This window comes from Petromyzon marinus, chromosome 42, assembly GCF_048934315.1.
Source record: "Petromyzon marinus isolate PM22_M1 ecotype Great Lakes invasive population chromosome 42, UKy_Petmar_22M1.pri1.0, whole genome shotgun sequence".
Taxonomy (NCBI): domain Eukaryota; kingdom Metazoa; phylum Chordata; class Hyperoartia; order Petromyzontiformes; family Petromyzontidae; genus Petromyzon; species Petromyzon marinus.
The window spans coordinates 12,334,791-12,355,404 of NC_133708.1; the positions used below are offsets into that span (position 1 = coordinate 12,334,791).

The 20,614-nt window shown below is 48.0% G+C and overlaps 1 protein-coding gene across 7 annotated transcripts in view; it reads right to left on the bottom strand.

Moving 5' to 3' along the window:
- The window catches only part of LOC116951307 (plasma membrane calcium-transporting ATPase 2-like), a 200,269-nt gene that overhangs the window by 35,356 nt on the left and 144,299 nt on the right, over window positions 1-20,614 (bottom strand). For all 7 annotated transcript variants that reach the window (XR_004404165.2, XM_032969843.2, XM_076073532.1 and 4 more), the window contains 7 exons: window positions 12,766-13,007; window positions 10,624-10,864; window positions 5,911-6,090; window positions 4,926-5,013; window positions 3,605-3,711; window positions 1,466-1,657; window positions 510-723 (listed from right to left, as the gene is read on the bottom strand). Coding sequence is in view for 6 of the 7 variants with exons in the window: in XM_032969843.2 (XP_032825734.2) it covers window positions 510-723; window positions 1,466-1,657; window positions 3,605-3,711; window positions 4,926-5,013; window positions 5,911-6,090; window positions 10,624-10,864; window positions 12,766-13,007 (1,264 nt within the window). In the remaining variant the exon portion in view is untranslated. The remainder of the gene's footprint in view (window positions 1-509; window positions 724-1,465; window positions 1,658-3,604; window positions 3,712-4,925; window positions 5,014-5,910; window positions 6,091-10,623; window positions 10,865-12,765; window positions 13,008-20,614) is intronic.

The following is a 20,614-nucleotide window of genomic DNA, read 5'->3' on the forward strand; positions in this document are numbered from 1 at the left end:
AGTTTGTTGTCCTTCCCCCGCACCTCCGATTAGCGCGGTCGGCTACGTACGGTGAGAAAGAAGTTCAACACACACACATGCCCTAACCACTAACCCATCACTCCCCTACACCCAGATACGACTAAGGAATATTCTCCGTATAGCGTGTACGCAAAGTTGGGGCGAGTGCCGTTTAGCGAGCGCCTACGAGGTATGTGGCCAGCACCGCACCTGATGAGCGTAACAAAACCGCCATCGAGCACTCAGTGACGGTGAACTTCTTTCGTGCGGCAGCCCGTTCACATTACTTTAGCCCCGAGAAGGACCTTGAGTACCGATGCTTTTCGGGCCCGGTATACCTTTGTGGGGCATTCGGCCGGCATTTTGACGTAGCAGTGAAGACCGCGAGCAGGCTATCATCTTCTCCCCCAGTAACATTCATTATGCTTCCGACACACATGATGCATACACACATACGCACAGTCCACGCGCAAAACAGACCATCCGGGTGGCCGTGGAAATCACTTTACCGCAGAACAAGAGCGTGAAGATGACGGTGAGCTGGTAGACGGTGTGGCCCAGGATGTTCTTCATCATGGTGCGCGAGATGAGCGGCTTGTTGCGCCCGTACGGCCGCCGCAGCAGCAGCGCCTCGGTGGGCGGCTCAGTGGCGAGCGCCAGCGACGCGAACGTGTCCATGATGAGGTTCACCCACAGCATCTGCACGGCCTTGAGCGGGGAGTCCTGGGAGGGCGGCACGTGCGGAGGGTGGGGGGGGGGGGTGGACTCGTCGGTGTGTCGACTCGTCAACAGCGGAGGCAGCGGTGACCGTGTGCTCTTCTGGATTATAAGACGCACTGGAAAGTAAGACGTGCCCCCCCCCCCACCGTGCTACCGGTGTCACGAAACAAAAGGATCCATTTGGATCCCTCGCAGAGCAGCAGCTGCAACCCCTCGTGTTAAGAGAATGGCCCACGCAAGTGGAATATCGAGGAGCTGCTGCTGTTGCCGAGAAATGCCTTCGAGTGACCCCTGGCCCCGCGCACGACAAAGGGCAGCGCTTTCCACGGCTGCCCTGCACGCGAGTGCGAACGTTCGCCGAATGACAGCGAAACCGTGATTTCAATTCTTGGGATTCGAATTTCGCCGCGCGAAGTGCAGAACAAAATAGAATGCGTTGGCCTTTTTTGTTTGTGTGTGTGTATGTATGTTGAACTTCTTTCACGCAGTACGTGGCCAACCGTGTGTGCGTGTGCAGTCATTGGTGACCGTGTTGAGACCATCGACGGCCCTGCGGTTGAGGACTCAGTTCTCATCACACGCAGCCGCCGGGATTCGGTACCGGGGATCTCGGCGGCACCAGCTCCGAGCCGCCCGGCCACCTCCCGACCCGAAACTCTTTGTTAACCGTGGATTGGCGCGAAGGGACGCGAGAGCCGGCGACCGATCGAGTTGTGGGCTGGCCGGCAGCTCAGGCTCAGGGCACCTGCGTGATGCAGGCGCCGGTGAAGGCGACGATGACGGCCACCACGTTGACCGTGAGCTGGAACTGCAGGAACTTGGAGATGCTGTCGTAGACGTTGCGCCCCCACATCACCGCCTTGACGATGCTGCTGAAGTTGTCGTCGGTGAGGATGATGTCGGAAGCCTCCTTTGCCACGTCCGTGCCAGCAATGCCCTGAGTGCAATCGCAATGGAGGGGAGATAGGAGATGAGAAGCGATGAGTTGTAGAGATATCAATGTGAGCGTGTGTGCGTTTGTGTCTACCGAGGCAATCGCCCACCGAGCAACAATAGAGGGCGGAGGAGCGACACTCGCAGTGAGCAATAGCGGCAAGCAGCTAAAAAAACGTGGCGAGTTGGCACGGTGAGGAGCCCAGGTGCTTAATTTACCCCTCATCCCAGTTATTTAACTCATAACACCTGGGTCTCTCCCGTGACCTCCTGCCAGTGAACCTTCCACACTCCGCGTGGCCTCAAGTGCACGTAGCCTGGCAAAAGTACTGTGGTGACATCCAACGTCACCGGGGGAGAAGATGATAGCCTGATCGCGGTTTTCAGTGCCGGATGAAGCGAGTGCGGGGCCTGTAGCATGCGTTATAAAGGGGCCCTAAATAAATAAAAAACACTTAAATATTAAAACACAAATTCTTTACTTGCATAGTCAAGTAATTGTATAATTGCATTTGCTATACAGCCAGATAATACGACATACCCAGTCGTTCATAACAGTTGAGAGCAGTATAGTACTATAGTAATAGAGCAAGTGCAGAATCACTGAACCGGAATTGATAGCTTGAAAGCATTTAGCACTAGGCCCTTGAAAGTGCGGGGCCAATAGCTACTATATATGTAGCTACTTGTGTAATCCGGCACTGGTGGTCTTCCCTGCGACATTAAATTGCCGGCCGAATTCCCCAACGAAGGAATCCCGGCCTGAAAGCAACAGTACTCAAGGTCCTTCTCAGGGCAAAAGTAATGTGAACGTGCTGCCATATGAAAGACGGAGATCCCCGTCACTTGGAGCTCTACGGCAGTTTGTGCTATGATCATCAGGTGCGGTGCTGGTCACAGACCGTGTCGGCGCCCGCCCCAACAGTGTGCACACGCTATACGGGGCATATTCTTTATTCGTATCTGGGTGTAGGGGAGTGTTGGTTTAGTGCTTAAGCTAGAGCACTTTTGATACGAATCAGGCCACCTGTGAGTTAGATTTTCGGCCATAGCTAACATCAGTGACGAGTATGTATGCATGTATGTTCAACTTCTTTCGCACCGTACGTTGCCAACCGTGCTAATCGGAGGTGCGGGGGGAAGCACAACAAACTAAACACAAAAAGAGTTTCAAAAGAAATTCGTCTTCTATCTAGATTTAAAAGCGCGCAGCTCCAGTGGCTTCCTAATATCGAAGAGCTTTCCAGACGGCCGCAGAAGCGCATCTGAAAACGTGCGACGCTGCGACCGTCTTTGTTCCGTGACAGCCAAAAGCCGCCGCAAGGATGACCGGGCTTCGCCTGGTGGTTTATGCTCCTTTACGAGATCAGCAGCAACGCATCGTCGCTCATTTGTGGCGAGCACTTTGCGAAGTGATACCTGAACAGGCCCTAGCGCTCCCCTCGCTCCAACTTTGGCGAGCAGTCAGTGCCTGGTGCGGCGTGCCAAGACATCAGGGACTGGGAAGAAAGAGGCGACCCCGAGCGCGAAGCTGGCTACCCCTGCCTCATCGTGTGCCATGCCAACCCTCAGTGGGTACTCGCCAAACTGAACTTGCCCCGACAGCCGATAGTCAACCCGCACCTCCGACTAGCACGGTTGGCTACGTGCGGTGTGAAAGAAGTTCAACATACGTACGTACATACCTCCGACTAGCACGGTTGGCTACGTACGGTGCGAAAGAATCTCAGCCAACGTACGCACGTGCAATATCGCGGGATATTTGCGGGTGTCACGCCGAGTATATGTATTCAGACTGGCCGTCCTGCAATCCATCCTGGGCAGCTGTTAGTAGCATTGTTGTTGTTGTTGTTGCCACTGTTGTTGTTGTTGTTCAACGTTGATAAGAATACCGCAGGCGTCGGCTGCCAAGTGCACGCCGGGACGTGCCGCTTCGTGCGACGGCACTCACCATCGCGAATCCGACGTCCGCCTTCTTGAGAGCGGGGCCATCGTTGGTTCCGTCGCCTGTCACGGCCACCACCTGCCGCTGAGCGCAGACGGTGCTGTCGATGATCCCTGCACACGCGCACGGGGTCGGCGCACACACAACCAACACGGAGATTCCACCCGTGTCGCCTTGGCAGAGTTGTGGGGCAAGTGCTGTTTGCGAGTAGCGCCTACGAAGGCCGGAGCTGCACACGAGGGGGTGGGTGGCCAGCATCACGCCCGGCCGCCTTTGTCTCCCCCGTGGCAATGTTTACACGCCGCACCAGGTACTTCACGCATTTGAGGATATGTGGACCAGGCACATGCACGCGCACAAACGCACGCACACAACACACAGCAGCAACCATTCACTACAAAGTGGCCGTGACATCACCAACGTGCTTATTGTCAGGCAAGGCGCAATTTGAGGCGACGTAGACTCACGAGCAGGAGGTTTACGGGACAGACCCAGGTATTTATCATTGACCGAGATGACTGGCGTTCTGCTCGTTGTCCTGAGCATCACTCGTCCACCCTTCATTGTTGTTAAGTGGCCGATTCCTCTAACTGCTCAGCAGTCTCCATGGGACAAGTTCTGCAGGATTAGCGGAATGGCCCTTGTGGGCTCCCCATTTGTAAGAAGTGGCACTGCACTGATTGTGACAGCTGTCAGGGCATCTCCCTCTTTGGGGAGCAGGCAAAGCTTCTGATTAGAGGTGCAGTCTGTTCTCGAACGTGGCGATGTTTGCGTTCCTCAAGAATGCCGCAATATGTAAAAATCGCGTCAGAAGTAATCTATAATGGAGGGTGAAGCGCAGTCCGCGGTGACACGTGAGATGCATATGCAGGCTGAACAAAGACTGAGGTGCGTGGGGAGCATCTAGAAGCATCCAGCAGCATCCCGCCTTGTGTGATGATGCTACATCGAGGCAGCTCTAAAACCGCTTATTTCTACCCGCGCGACGTAGTTCTGTTCACTCAATCGCGTTATATCCCATTCGCATCCGCGTTATTAATAATGTGTTTCCGTTATACATTCATCGCATTGTATTCAATTCACGTGATGAAAACAACACGTGGCGTTGTAGCAGAACGGACTGTATTCGACATTCAGGCAAATGCACATACAACGGCAACCGCCATTCGCCACTAAGTGGCGGTTTACGTCACCACGACGCTTGTGCCAGGCTACGTGCACGTTAAGGCCACGTGAAGTGTCGAACGCCCGCTGGCGGGAGGTCACAGTGCAGACCCAGTAGGTGCCATGGGTCGACTGACACATACACACATAGACACAGTCGTACCTTTCACGAGCGTGTGTTTGTCCGTCGGAGAGGATCGTGCGAGGACCCTCAGCTTGGGCCATATCTTGTCTATCCTCTCCTGCTCAATCTGCCAGCACAAGCGCGCGTGATAGTAGGTAGATAAAACTCAGTTTCACTTCGTGCCATTCACACGAGGCCTCACAGCGCTGTACAACGAAAATTCCAGGAAAGACCCTTGACACTAAAACCAAGAGGAAAACCCACCCCTTACGCAGACGAATAAATGTGTTTTCAGACGAGCCCCAAAAAGGTCGACTTGACGGAGCACCCCTCACGGTCTGGGGCCAAGGCGTTCCACAAACGGGGCACCTGACTTTATTTAGCGACTGCTTTTACACGTGACTGTCATACGGTTAGAGCGCCAGCTTAGCGAGAGAATAATGAACTATGCCTGTCAGTGGTTTATGTTGTGTGAGTGGACGTCAGCACACGTAGCCACTGAGCCACGTGACAGCCTCCTCCTCCAGCACGTGCAGGGCAACAACCACAACCACCACAACCACCAGTACCGCCCGGCAGGTCCTGGCGGACTTCACAGCCGCAGACGATGTGAGACGCAGATTTGTCCCCCGACTGGACATCTGTGTAAATATTCTGCACTGACTGCCAGAAAGGGTTAAAGCCTTTTGTTTGTCTCACATTTAACTGAATTTCACGTACAAGGGACCGCATTGGCAGAAGTGCAAGCACATGTTATGAAGAAAAAACTCAACATCTCCATTATTAGCAATTCCTTATGAAGGAAAATTACATCATAAGCCCATTCTTTTGGCATTAGTCCTCTATTCTATTTCGGGGATTTATGTAGATAAGTATCTCTCGAGAAAGGCTTATACACCAAGAGTTTATAATATATAATGTTCGGTTATAAGGCAATGTAATGGTGGTAGAAAATCACGTGACGTGATACGGTCCAGACGAACAAAGCCTCTGCATTGCTCTCCAGCCCGCATCGTCCACTCGCCTCTCCCTGCTCGTTGCGAATCCGGCGGTTGAAGTCTTTGCCCTCGAGACACAGGAAGTCCTCTCCCGGGTGCAGGATGCCGCACTTGACCGCGATGGCACGCGCCGTGTTGATATTGTCTCCGGTCACCATCCGCACCGTGATGCCCGCCCGCTGGCACTTGCGGATCGCTTCTGGGACCTGGCGGACGCACGTGCGGGGTGATCGCGAGTACCCACGATGGGACCTGGCAGACGCACGTGCGGTGTGATCGCGAGTACCCACGATGGGACCTGGCGGACGCACGTGCGGGGTGATCGCGAGTACCCACGATGGGACCTGGCAGACGAACGTGCGGGGTGATCGCGAGTACCCACGATGGGACCTGGCAGACGCACGTGCGGGGGTGATCGCGAGTACCCACGATGCGAAGTGGTTCACGGGGCAAGCCGTGCGAGCAAATGTCACTCTCGAAAAAAAAAAACGCCGTCGCCATCGGACTGCCTTGTCCACGTCCGAGCGGGTAGCTGTGCAACGAGAGAATTAAACGGGGGGAGGGAGAGGAGGGGGGGGGTCGTAACCACCGATCGCAGTTCGTAAATACGGCACGTGATGGCAGACGTCGCTACGAATCGCTGAGCGGGTCGCCTGAAAGTCGAGACTGCGAAATTGATTGCGCGACCGATCACTCACGTTTTGGAACCTGGCTTTAGCAGGTGTGCAGTTTTACAAGAACTTCGTTACTCAACACTTTAGATTGAAGGACGGTCAAGCAAGGAATGACTACGAATGAAAGATGAATGTTTGGGTTGTTTTATTGGCTAATGACATGCAGCTGTGAGAGCTCGATATTGGCTTCTTGATAATTAGGTGTAACATTATCATCATTTTCGTCAACATCATCTTTTGTTGTCGTTATCTAAATCCAATCGTGACTGTCATCATCTCAAATACATTCACCGTCATTCATGAATTATCGCGTATGTATGTTAACCATAGTTCATCATTAAATATCCATCCATCAATCATTGTCATCAATACCCATCGTCGACCATCATCATCATTTGGGCCAACATCATCATCGTTAAACATTCGGCAGAATTATCATTCATTAGTCATGAACAACCATCCATAAATATATATTTTTACCGTCATTAATCAATCGCGAGCCATCATTCACCATCAACATTAGCTAATCAGTCATCAACAATAACCCTTTGTTTTTGGGTAAACAATACCAACACCGCTTGCAGAGGCTGCGATTAGTAGGGAAAGAGAGGGGCAGATGCTAAATAACGTTTCTACACGATGTAGCCTTCTCGTTATTTAACGCAATGCTTGCATTGTGATTTATGTCATTTATGTAATGTATGTACATTTAATCAAAGCTGTCGGCTCGCTGTGATTAATTTTATTTCTCAGTCCCTTGAAAATGCTCCACTGCGTTTAATCAAGAGTGGGGGGGGGATCTGCAAATGCACAATGATGCAATTAGTTTTCCCCCTAATTTCAAGCAAATTCCACCATCTGCGGTGTCACTATTCATAAAGATTTATTTACGACACGACACAGTGTGGACCGCGTTCCACCATCTGCGATTGGAAATTCAATCAGTGCCGCCCCCCCAGATAATGAAATGCCCTCCACGAGCAAGCTTTTGAAAACGGTCGGGGATGAAACGAAATCAATGTTCATTCCCAAGTTTGCCAGTGCAGCAAATTCAAAACTTTCTAACTTATTCTGAGGACCGTTTGATGTTGCGTATCGCTTAAGTATTAAAACAAAGAATGAGACCGATGACGCTGATTATAGCATAGATTACATTTTACATTAAAAAATCGTGAAATCTGTCTGGAAAATCAGAGGGCTGATGGATTTTAAAAAAATTGCGTTATTTAAACGTGGCCAGACAGATTGGCTTAATGTACGCTTTCATCCGTGCTTCTCCGCAGAAACGTACAATGCGATTTGGATGCAAAATTGATTTTTGTGCTGAACATGGCACTAACGTTTAGACAGAGTGCTCGAGACAATATTATCTGGCAACGCAGCATTTTGTTTAACAAGCCTCACTGCTGATGAGACCCATAATGTCGAAAACCAGTCCAGTATTCTTGTTGCTTAAACAAATTCTGCGGATTATTATCCTGGTAGCCCAGTTTGTTGACGGACAAGGTTATTTTTTTTATGCTCATATATTTTTTTTTCTTTGATCATTTGAGACCTCTGGGGATAAGCATTGCAGCTGTACATATCTGTGGCTGTTTTATTTTAATGTTTACTGATCTATATACTTTTAATTAAGTGTGCATTTAATTATATTATTTTAACGGTATGTTTACGTTGTGCTCTGTGACAATGTTACTGCGAAGGGCGTTATATTAAGTAAAGTTTGATTAACTGCATCCTCACGGTACAAATCTTTTGTTTATCCAGCAGTGAATAGAGAATGGCAGACAATGGTGACAGCAATAAATACATCTGACACGTTTAGGGAAATGTGTATACAGTGTAACATGGTGCAGTATCGTGTTTATCCAGTAATGGATACAAAAGCATTGCCACCCGGAGAGTCCGGCATAAATGGCATCTGTTTTTTGGTGGGCATGAATCGATTTTGTACCGAGATCTGATGGTATTGTGTTGAACTTCATTACAGTCCACTGCACAGTTTTGACAGACCTAGGCTGACTGAGAAATGCCTCGGTCGGGTCTGATGAAAACAGGTGGCTACCCGAGTGGATATACTATATCATCGTTATAAAATGTGAAACAAGGTCACCCAGGAGGTATATAGAACATGAGGATTTTTATAAAACATAGATATGTTTTTGTTCTCTCTCTCTCTCCCCCAGTGCTGTGCAAAGGCACATAGTGTAGATTGTTTTACTGCTCGCTGAGTCAGAACAAACTGGTTTGCCATGGGGAAGTGTGAATCAAGGTGTGGCTATTGTGTTTTTGAATAATTGGAACCCAGTGGAGGAAGCTAGTCAATTGACCAGGACCCATTATTAAGGGCGCTAACCCCATTAGATGGTTTAGCGTGCCTGGATAAGTGAAGGCCCCGTGTGATTGGCTAATGCCAGGGCCAGGCATTATCTATAAGGTTGCACAAACTCGTTTAAATCAATCTCTGTGTGATCGGCTAGCAAGGAGTCCACTGGGGGATAGCCATATGATGCTACAGTAGGCAGATGCTTTGGTTATTCTGCCAATGTGTTAAACAGTTGTAAGTAGGATGTTATGGTAACGGTAAAGAGCTAAAATACTCTTTAAGGGCTCCAACTCCAAAAACTAAACCATTGTGGTTGAATGAGCGAGTGGACGTTGAATTTATTTAGCACCATACGTAGCCAACCGTGGTAATCGGGGGAAGGACAACAGACTAAAGACAAAAATGTGTTTAAAATGTAAGTGATTTAAAAGTGCATAGCTCCGGTGGCTTCCTAACATTGAAAGGAAGAGCGTTTCAGACGGCCGCAGAACCGCATCTGAAAGTGCGCGATGCGGTGACCAACTTTAAACCTCTCTCCTTAGGATTGCGAACTTTCAATACGAAGCTATTCCGAGAGATGTATTTTTTTTCCAACATGACGTCATGTACGTTCATGAGCGCACATACGCGTGCGTCCATTATAGACCACGTAATGGTCGCGCTGCCCATGACATGAAATAGGTGGTGGTGAATGGGTAGTTGAGTGGCCAGGTGGGTGTATCTAAAACAAGAATTAGGAATACTATACAGATTTTTTTTCAGAAGCAACCTGGCCACAAATAATAGCTTGACGAAGTTGCTGATCATGTGGACATTTATAGCAGCCAAATACTTTAAAGGCATGTTTCCAAATATGGAGGGTAAAACCGGAGGACCCGGAAACAAATCCACGCGATTACGGAGAACACATGCAAACTCAAAATATACAGGCATCGGGGTCTGGTGTGAACCCACGTCCTCCTGTATACATCTCACCACCATGGCGCCCCAATTCTGCAATTCATCAACGCTGACAAAAGTAACCGAATGGCTAAATCACTCAGAAGTGAAACCCTAATACCCGATTCTCTGGCTTTATGCGGTGGCAGTAGATGCGTTCTAAAAAAAAGTAGCTCACAAAGAGAACCTGCACGGGACAGCTGCCTGCCGAGTAGCGCGTGTACGCTACACAATGTTGTCCCACGTCCCACCGCGCAGCCGCGTACGAGTGAATTCGAACCGCGTAGAGCGAATTTTGAGTGGCAAAAAGTTAGCCGCATACACAGGGTGCTTCAAAAAATGTTAACACTTATATGGGACTATCGTTTTTGATAATACACTGCAACACGATAACAAATGTAATGTTAATAGCTTCAGAAAGTCAAAGAGTCTCCACTTGTTCGCCATCGTTGTCAACACGTGGCCTGGAATCTTCTCCAGGTGATCTCCAGAGCCCGGAGGGGCACATTTCTTGCGGTGTTGTTGCAAATTCTCGGCAGTGTTAACATTGTTTTGAAGCGCCCTGTACGGCGCGTGAAACCGCGCAAACCGAACCGGAGTTTAACCTGCAGTTAGTTGCTTCACCTTAGAATAATAATAAGAAGAAGACCCAAATAGAAGACCCAAATGAAGCGGTCAGGGAGGGGGGGGGGAGGTGGCCGTCCTTGTCTCAAAAGTGTCCGGGGTATGCCGCCGCCGCTGCCGTCGAGGGCCGGCAACGGGTGGCGAACCGCGCTGACGTGAGGGCGCGGGCGGTTCACCTCGGGCCGCACTGGGTCCTCGATTCCAACGACGGTGATGCAGGTGAGGTCTGTGACGATGTTGGCCTCGTCCTCCCAGTCTGGCTCGCCGGAGCTCCCCGCCGGGAAGTCGCGGTAGGCGAGGCAGATTGTGCGCAAGCCGTCGCACGCCATGGGCTCGATCACCTTGTGCACCATCTCGTCGCGGTCGCGTGGCTTGAAGGCGCGCGCCTTGCCAGACGCGTCCAGGATGTGCGAGCACCTGCGTGTGCGTTCGTGCGCGTGTGTGTTTTGTGTGTTGTTTGGTGTGTGCGTGTGTGGTTTGAGTGGAGTTTCCGTAGTGGGTTTTATGTACGCGTGATGTTCACATGTACGTGCGTGAATTTTGTGCGTGTATTTTTTTTACGTGTTTGTGTCATTTTTTTTGTGGGTTTTGCATCCGTGTTAATTTTCACGTGTGTGATTTTGTGTATATATTGACGTGTGTGTGTTTGTGTGTGGTTGCGTGTGTGTGTGTTAAATTCGTGTAAGTTCACGTGTGTGTTGTAATTGTGTGTGCGCATTGGCATGTGTTTGTGGTGTACAAGTTTACGAGTGTTCACAAGATTGTTTGCAGTGCGTTTGCGTGATTTCGTGTATTTTTGTGTGTTTTCATGCGTGTGTAATTCCAAGTGGGATTATAATTTTGCATGAGTTTTAGCGTGTGTGTTTTGTGTAATTATGTGTGTTTACGTGAGTGTTTGCATGTTGGTGTCATTTGTGTTTGGGTTTTATGTTCGTGGTGGAATACAAATTTGCTTTGAATGTGTGTGTTTTGTGTTTGCAGTTTATGTACATTTGCATATGTGCGTTTTTGTGTGTATAGTTTATGTTTGTGGCTGAATGCAAGTTTAATTGTATTTGGTGTTTGCAATGCGGTAGTTGTTTGTATGTGTTGGTGATTGAATAGTGCATGGGATTCGTGTATGTGTTAAAGCAATTGAGGTGTGCACAATGAATTGCATTTTGAGTTTGTGGATCAATTTATGTTTGCAGATCATTTATATTTGATTTTTTTTTTTACGTTTGAATTGAATGCACATTTACGTTTGCAAATGCGTCGATAATTGCGTTATATTTTGTTTGTTGAATTGTTGTTTGGGAATTTGTGTTGGCAAGTTGTGTTTGTTTTGTGTTGTTTGTGTTGAGTTTCAATCGGGAGTGAAGAGACGCGCTTTGTGCGAGTGTGCAGAAGGGCCCAAAACATCACGTTCACCATTATAATTTGTCCCAAACCCTCCACGCGCAAGACCAAGCGACGCACCAAATTGGCAGACCAGTGTCCGTTTTTTGCCGCGCCATGGTGGCTGTGCAGGCAGGGGTTGGTGGATCACACAAACCTCGTGGATTTGGCATCGATGTCTCCATATCGTGGCTTCCCACGAGAATGTGGTACAGCAAATTGATTCCCCTCCATCCCTTCCCATCCGTTGTGGGATGCTGTTGCCCCCTCGCATGCATGGGTTTTTTTTCGGGTACTCTAGGTTCCTTTCACATGTATAAACGCTAAATAATTAGCCGAAAACATTTATATGTAGAGGACAACATATCTTGAAGGGGGGGGGGGGGTGGTTGAATTTGGCACCGAAAGAAGGAATGAGCAACACGAAGAAGACATTGTTATTGATTTCCTGAATTATTGTAAAGCCACGAATACCCTCTGGAGCAGGGTTACTACAAAGCTCCCTCTCGTAGAGGCCCTTCTGCTTAATGTGGTTGTGAAAATGGTTCAACTTGTCGGCAAGCTGAAAGAACAACAACAAATCATGATGCTAATAATAATAGGCGGGTTAAACGCTTGTAACAGTGACAATTTAATTAGTTTGCCTCTGTCGGGCGGCGGAGGTATTCATGACGAGCAAAATAACATTTGGTCAAAGTATTAATTTGGCACGACCCAAGAAAAATCTATTGCGAACTAATACAGCTCACTTAACGGTAGTGAAATCACCGTTGGTGACATTTGCAACTAAACGGGACCGTGGCAATTGGTGTACGAGGCCTGGGAGCAAAAAAATAGCCACTTTTTCGCCCTCCACTCTGAGTGGCTCCTGCCACTCCGCCCCCACCCCCACCCCTCATCTGCTAATGACCACCAGTTCCCCGGTGCCCCGCTTCCCATACTTCTTGAGGACGATCTCCGACGCCCCCTTGGTGTAGAGGCGGAAGCCTCCGCCCGGCTCGCTGAGCACCGTGCTCATGGACTTGCGCGTCGAGTTGAAGGTGTAGACCTTGTAGAGGGCCTCCTCGGGAAGCCGGTCGCGCACCGCCTGGTAGCTCCTCTTCATATCCAGCACGAGGCCCAGCAGGGAGCACTCCGTCTTGTTGCCCACTTGCTTGGGGAGGCCGCCCGCCTTGTCGGGCGGCTGCGTGGTGCCCGTCGACGAGACAAACGAATGGGGTAATTGATTAAGGAGTGTATGTGCGAGAGGTGCGGGGGTGGTGGGGGGGGGGAAGGTGATATAATGAAATGGATTGATGGCCACATGAAGTACGTATGGCATTAGACCGGCGGTAGTTTTGTCAGGTCAAAAATACCGTCAAATAGGGGGCTCGACAGTATGGCCAGCTAGCACGGGCCCTTGCAACAGCAGCGGTGCGAGTAAGTAATTGCAGGGCTGCGTTATTGCATTTTACACAATAGTGCAGTTCATTGTCGACTGGACTGAGACGATCAAGTCACTTGCAAGCAGCTTCCTGGGTTGGAACCCAGGATCTCGGTGGTGCCAGATCTGTGATAGCTCTGAAGCACCTCATCAAACGTTATATTTTAAGGGGTTGGATATCATGAGGCGTCAGGGGAGGCTAGGAAGCTAAGACACTATGAACGGAGGTCGGCTCCAACTACAAAGAATAATATTTCTTTATGCAACGTTTGTAAAGGACGGGCCGCAATTGAATTACCAACGGACGAACAGGCGAGCAGTAATTGCTTATTTTTAAAGGTCTCTGTGTTAAAAGTTAAAGAGATTACTGGCACTTTTATATTATTATTTTTGTGACACGTTAATTAAAAATTGAAATGTATAAATCTCTCATGACATTTTTTAATCTTTGTTAATTTATAAGGAAGGCACGTTTTTGCGGTGCAGGAAAATTAAACATCACGTGCACTTTTCGACGGCATCTCCCAGGAGCCCTTGCGATGGCCATCTTGCCTGAGAGCAGATCACCCCAAATGCTCCCAATCTCATCACACCTTGGAAGCTAAGCAAGAGTTGAGCCTGGTTTGTAGTTAGATCCATGACGACAATGGTTACCACAATGTCGCGACAAGATCCACAACAATCGTATTGTCCATGATAATCTTGTCGTCAATTTTGCAATGATTGAGCATGTCTGCTGGGGCGTATGCCTGCGGTGGCTGGGTACGCCTGTAATGCAACACTGCGGAGGCAAGGGTTGGTGGACCACACAAACATTGTGAAACGCTCCACCCATGGACATCGAGGTGCCATACCCTGGCACGCCAGGAGAAGGTGGTACAGCAACTGTGGAATAATATTCATCTGTTCCATCTGCATGGGATTCAGTGTTGCTCTCTCGCATGCGTGGGTTTTCTCCCAGGTGTTACGCTTTCCTCTCGTATGGATATATAAAACTAAATTATTTTAAAACATCTTAATATATAGAGGACCACAGAGCATGGGCAATTGTTGGCATCGGCTCAGCACATGGCTGCTACCTTCTCGCTCGTCTGTGGAACCTCCTTGTGCTTCCGTTGATAATAAATAATATATTTTGATTTAAAGCTTTCGTGACTGCAGGGATTCATATTCGTGGTTATTTCGGTAAAGTCACGTAGAAGGGAAACAAAACAATAAAAATATAAAACAATAAAATTCTCATGACGTTTCGACTGCAACACAAGCAATCATCATCAGGTGTGAAAACCACAAGAAAATTTGAAAAAAGTGGCGGTTATTTTTAACGTTAGCACCACGGAGAGCGATTTGACAGTTTGTTCAGATGGACGAGTCCATCTATGTTCGGAAAACAGGAGCGGGGAGACGAAACATAATGGATGCGGTCTGAAAGCCACCTTAAGCGTGATCAATTAAATAAGACCCGAAATGGTTTATCAAATCCTTCCAACGATTGCTAAGCCAGAATCCATCTTCTCGGTTGAAATTGTCTCTGTGTTTGTATATGTGGATAGCCTCATGAACGAATCTCTCATGGTAGCCAGACGACTTGCAAAGAACCTCTGTCTTGGAGAAGTAAATGTCATGTGAACCTAATGAATTATAACAGTGATCTGCCACGGCCATTTTTTTCAAATTTTCTTGTTGTGGTTTTCACACCTGATGATGATTGCTTGTGTTGCAGTCGAAACATCGTGAAAATTGTATTGTTTTATATTTTTATTGTTTTGTTTCCCTTCTACGTGACTTTACCGAAAGAACCAAGAAAAATAATATATTGTTGCTAGATACAATCCGTACGATTGACGCTATCTAAAAAGAAACATGATTATTATTCCCTTGCGTATCGTTTCTCGTTTAATTGTTTAATATTTCATTTCCTGGCACAACGTTTATAAAACAACATTTTAAGTGGGAAAAAATGCATACATTCAATTACTTCGTTGCAATTTCTGTTAATGTAACTGACGAAGTTTCGAGCACATACCATAATAATCGTCTGGGTTGGCCAAATATATTTTTAGTGGAGACCCTTCTGCCACCAGTGGAGGGAGCCGGTTAATAACTGGGTCGCATCTTTACCATTTATCTTTACTGCACATAAGCCGACACAAACCAGCAGCTCAGAAAATCATAGCACTTGAGCTCATAGGGCCTAAACAATATCTGCTCGTTTAACTACGTCTCAAACCGTGAACAAACAAACCAAAAAGTAAAATAAACTTGCCATATATTGCGGAACGAACATTTCTCAATGACGTTATAAGATGGAAAGCGCCACAAATGCCCAGCAGTGTTACATTTTCTGTGCATATTATCGCTACTTGGGAGGAACCAACAGTCTCCTTGAGTGCCTGTCATGTTAGATAAATATAAATACAGTTCACGCCTCCTCCCCGTCTTTGTTTCTCCACACATATATATTTTTAAATACTGCACTTTTTACACGTCCCATTGTCCGCATGGGCTCCTGGAAGCACATCTCATCAACGGCGTTGGATCTTTCCAAGCGCACTCCATACCGCTTTTGACAACAGTAATTATATCAGCAGAGTCCAGCTTCCTTGAACCCATACCGGTGAACTGCCCGATGTGTATAGGCGAGGAGCCCTGTGTGTAAGAAATTCATCCTCGCAGTTGGCCTGGCCTCTGTACTAAAATGGCAACACTGTAAACATAATTGTATCGTTTGTGGAATAAGCTGTTGTTTTGGGTCGCTTGCCGAACCTGCTGGTATCTGTTTTAGGTTTGTACACAAGACAAATACAAAGAGCCCCCATATAGCCTAAGCATACATTTGGGGTAAGTGCTGCTAGCGAGCTGCTATGAAGGCAAGCACGGCACACAAAGGGATGCGTGACCAGCACCACGCTCGGCCGCCTTTATCTCCCCAGTGGTGATGTTTACGCATCGCACGGGGTACTCATTTGAGCCCGAGTTGACCCAGGCGAGCCCCATGACCGCTTGAGATCATCGTTAGTGGTGCTGCCCCTGAGCGGGAATCGAACTCGGGTGACCCGGTTCGTGGCGCACGCGCTACGCTGCTGCTGTTCCCCACTGTGGGCTCGAACACCACCAGCACACGCGGACACACACACACGCGCGCACACACACGCACACGCGCCTGCGATTACGCGGCCAATGAATAATGTGCAAATTAACAAGTGGCAATGCTGCAATCTTTAGACGATCCATAAATCACGCAAAAAAATGCAATCCATAACACGGTGTCAAGGAAGATAAATTGTGTTCGCCATAACGACATTTTACATTTGAATTACTCTGTCTGTTAAGCTGCATGTAGAAGTGCCTGCAATAAGAAGGCCACCCACTATGAATGGGTGTGGGTCTGCCCTCTCCTATGCTGGCCCCCATAGTGAAACTTCTACCGGACACACAGACCTCACCGCATGCGAGTCCTATGTTGAACTTCTTTTGCAACGTACGTAGCCAACCGCGCTATTTGGAGGTGCGATCCCGTAATCTTCAGCTTGTGTCGGGCCTGGTTCGTGCTTGGACGGGCGGCTACACAGGGCTGACCAGGCAAGCGGCTGGCGAGGGCTGTGAGTGACCGCCAGATGGCAGTACACGTGCATCCCAGGAAAGCCACCGGTGTGCTGTGCTATTAACGAATTTGGCCACGTTCCGTTCACGTGACAACGCTTACTAGTTGGCTGTGTCGGGTGGTGGTGGGTTTTAACGACACACATTTACGCGATCTAACCCAAAAAAACTCTATTATGGATGGTATTGGTCGCGAAAGCCTACCACGTGCTAAACTGTTAAAAATAAGTTGGTGTGTTTGAGCAGGACGCATCGCGATAAGGGACGATGGGAAATGGTCGAGACTAATAATGGGGTGCCAGCCAAGGTATGGAACGCGTTCGCGAGAGCGTCCACAAAGGAGATGGAGCGATGGGATCAGTAACAAGTGCAGCTGCCAGATGGATTGTTGCATCACAGGATCGTGAGTGGTTGCGGGTGCTTACGGATACCTTCATCCAGCAGTGGACGGGTCATGGCTGACGATGGTGTTGTTCTATGTAATTGGGTCACATGACCCCTGCATATTCAATAACTCAGACTCAATCCATTGAGCGGATGGAAACCACTGCTGTGGTCCAGAGATGGATTTGGCCCACGCGCTTTATTGACTGTGGATTTAATCCATCTGTGCAAGAGCTTTGAGTGTCATCATCAGCACGGCTGGTCTCTGGGTGTTCTGGTTTACTCCCACATTCAGAGCACTCAAAGCATGTCAATGCAGGATCCCACCAGAAATAAATAAATACAAATATTAAGACTCCGTGAGGCTTTCTTGGGAAAATTATTAATGTACAGTATATGTTAACGTATAATCTGTGCTGGCTCTCTCTGCTTGGATGTCTGTATATGTGTCTGTGATCTGTACTCTATCACTCTTAACCTATAATTTAGCAATCTTTGAAATAACGTAATCAGCCATGCGTTAATTTTGTTTTGACCGACCCTCTGTGCTGCATTATATTGTTTCCAAATTTTACTAAATCTTGTTCAATTTGATGTGCTTCTCCATCTCTCTGTGTTTCCTCTCTCTCTTAAATTTAGCTCTTCTATACCTGATGATGATGATTGCTTGCGTTGCAATCGAAACGTCGTATGCTATTATGCTATTTTATTTCATTATTATTTCTTATTTCTACGTGACTTTACCGAAAAAAAACAAAGAGTAATTCCTGCAGTCACGAAAGCACCAAATCAAGTTGAAAGCACCAAATCAAGTGGTGGTGTAGTTGTATGAATACTCGGCTTTGAACTCGGTGACCTAAGTTCGATTCACGGTCAAGGGTACCTATCGGTAGCGAGTGATACCTGAAACTACCCTGAGTCACCCCTTCACCAAACTTGCTCTGACCGGGATGGTGAAGTATGGGGCGAACAAATCTCAATAACTCACCCGGTGTGGGGAGCCCTTTATCCAGCAGAGGATTAATGTAGGGCCACGCTGTTTTTATTATTTGTATTATTGTTCATTGCACTATAAACCCAGACAACTGGGTTAAATCCCTGGCCACAGAAAGAAAGAAAAAAACATCATCGGTGGTGAAATGGCGTCTGAAATCTCCCGTGTGCTTCCCCTACATCGACTCAGCCTTAACTTGGCACTTGAAACAATTTATCTTCGGCCTTTCATCTCACAGAAGAGGGGGTGGGGGTGGGCGAGGAGGGGATGGCCCAGGACCAGCTCAGACTCTCCACTGTCGTTAGCTCTGGCCATGAATCGAACGTAGGTTACCGGGTTTCATAGCACGGTGCGTTAACCAATGTCCCCGTTGCTCCCGTCGCCTGTACTGTATACTATTCGTAAACATGTGCCTGTGCGTGCGTGACATTTATATGCAAGCCTCGAAAGCAATTAGTGAATATTGACAAATATGGCTTCTTTAGAGCCAGAGTGACTGTTGCAAGGTCACAGGGCAACGATATTGGTGGGTTGACCTATAGGCCTTTGAGGCATTGGGCTTGTGTTTTTTTCCCCTTTCGAATGATGCATGCAGGTAACCAACTTCAAAGTGTACAGCAAAGCTATTGGTACCTCAGAGCCTTGCAATTTTAAAACGTTTTTAAATATCCGCTCGATTAACTGCTCGTTTTCCATTCGGGGGTGGGGGCGTCTGATTTCCCCACCCTCTCCACTCTTTGTCCATGCACAACAGCAATGCGAAATTAGCCGCCTAAAAATAATTAAACGCATTCTGAGCTTTGCCTCGACTCGAAACGTCAATGTTTCCCAAACGGCGACGACTCGAGCGAGTTTTCCTTGGGCGTTGGCTGAGGAAGGCAGCTCATGAAGGTCCTCAGATCGTGCGTTGCTCATCCGTCACCACGGTCTCGGCTTCACGCTTTGGGGGTGAGGGTGCATTTGCAAATTTGGGCACCTGAACTCTGGAACTCCGAGACACTTTACAAATCTTCACATTTCGACGAAGAACGTGTCTGTTTAAATCGGCTTTCTCTCTCGTTATTTTCAACCGCCTTTCTCGCTTCTTCTTTAATTGCTTGTTATTAATCATTTTCCGACTTTCCATGCATTGCGCCCTGAGAACGATTGTTTAAGTGCGCTATATGAATGATTATTATGTTACAACTAGCTTGTTTGCCCATCCAAGGACGAGTGTATATTGCAGTACATCTGAAATATTCAAGATAAAAATTGTTCAGCTCATGATTATTGATGAGGGGGGGGAGTTGCCCCATGTGGAGAGACGTCACCCGCTAATGGTTATTGGGGAGGGGTGCGGCATGTGGAGTGACGTCACCTCCTCATGGTTATTGTGGAGGGGTGCGGCATGTGGAGTGGCGTCACCCCTCATGGTTATTAATGAGGGGAGGGGTGCGGCATGTGGAGTGACGTCACCCCCTCATGGTTATTGTGGAGGGGTGCGGTATGTGGAGTGACGTCACCCCTCATGGTTATTAATGAGGGGAGGGGTGCGGCATGTGGAGTGACGTCACCCCTCATGATTATTAATGAGGGGAGGGGTGCGGCATGTGGAGTGCACGACCTTGTGCGTTAGTGTCCATTTCCACGTGGGCATGAATATTAATGAAGGGGGGGGGGGGCTCTTTTGCAGTGACGTCACGCACGGATGTAGCACTGTGCTGCGTAGATTTACTTTTTTACCGTCACTTTCTGTAAAGGAACGTCATATTTGAAGCGACTTTGCGTCATAAATTATTTAATTCAGCTCGACCTTCCTCTGCGTTAGTGTAAAAATCCACCCACTCATGAATATTAATGATGGGGGGGTGGGCCTCATGTGGAGTGACGTCACGCGGGGGGGGGGCGACAAAATAGGGTACCGCTTTTGATTTAAAGCTTTCGTGACTGCAGGGATTCATATTCTTGATTCTTTCGTTAAAGTCACGTAGAAGGGAAACAATAAAATAATAAATATATATATAACAATAATATTATTATTTTTATTATTATTTTATTGTTTCCCTTCTACGTGACTTTACCGAAAGAACCAAGAATATATATGGAGAGAGCCGACCCGCCCCAACGCAGGAAGGTGGACATTTCCACCACTGGTTGTCGAGACTGTTAAACGGAAGATGAGTGCTAATAAGTGGTCATATGAGCAGGAAATCACTCTTGACTTTTGAATGTGAATCGTATTACATGGAAAGGCCTCATCATGGCCTGACGACCCTTTATTTACGGAGGGTTCTGTATTTAGATGTTTGGCCAATTATTTTGTTGTTTCATAACACGTCGGAGAGCACGTCAATGAAGGAGATGGAGCGATAGAATTCAGGCCATATGCAGGTGGTGGATGCAGTTC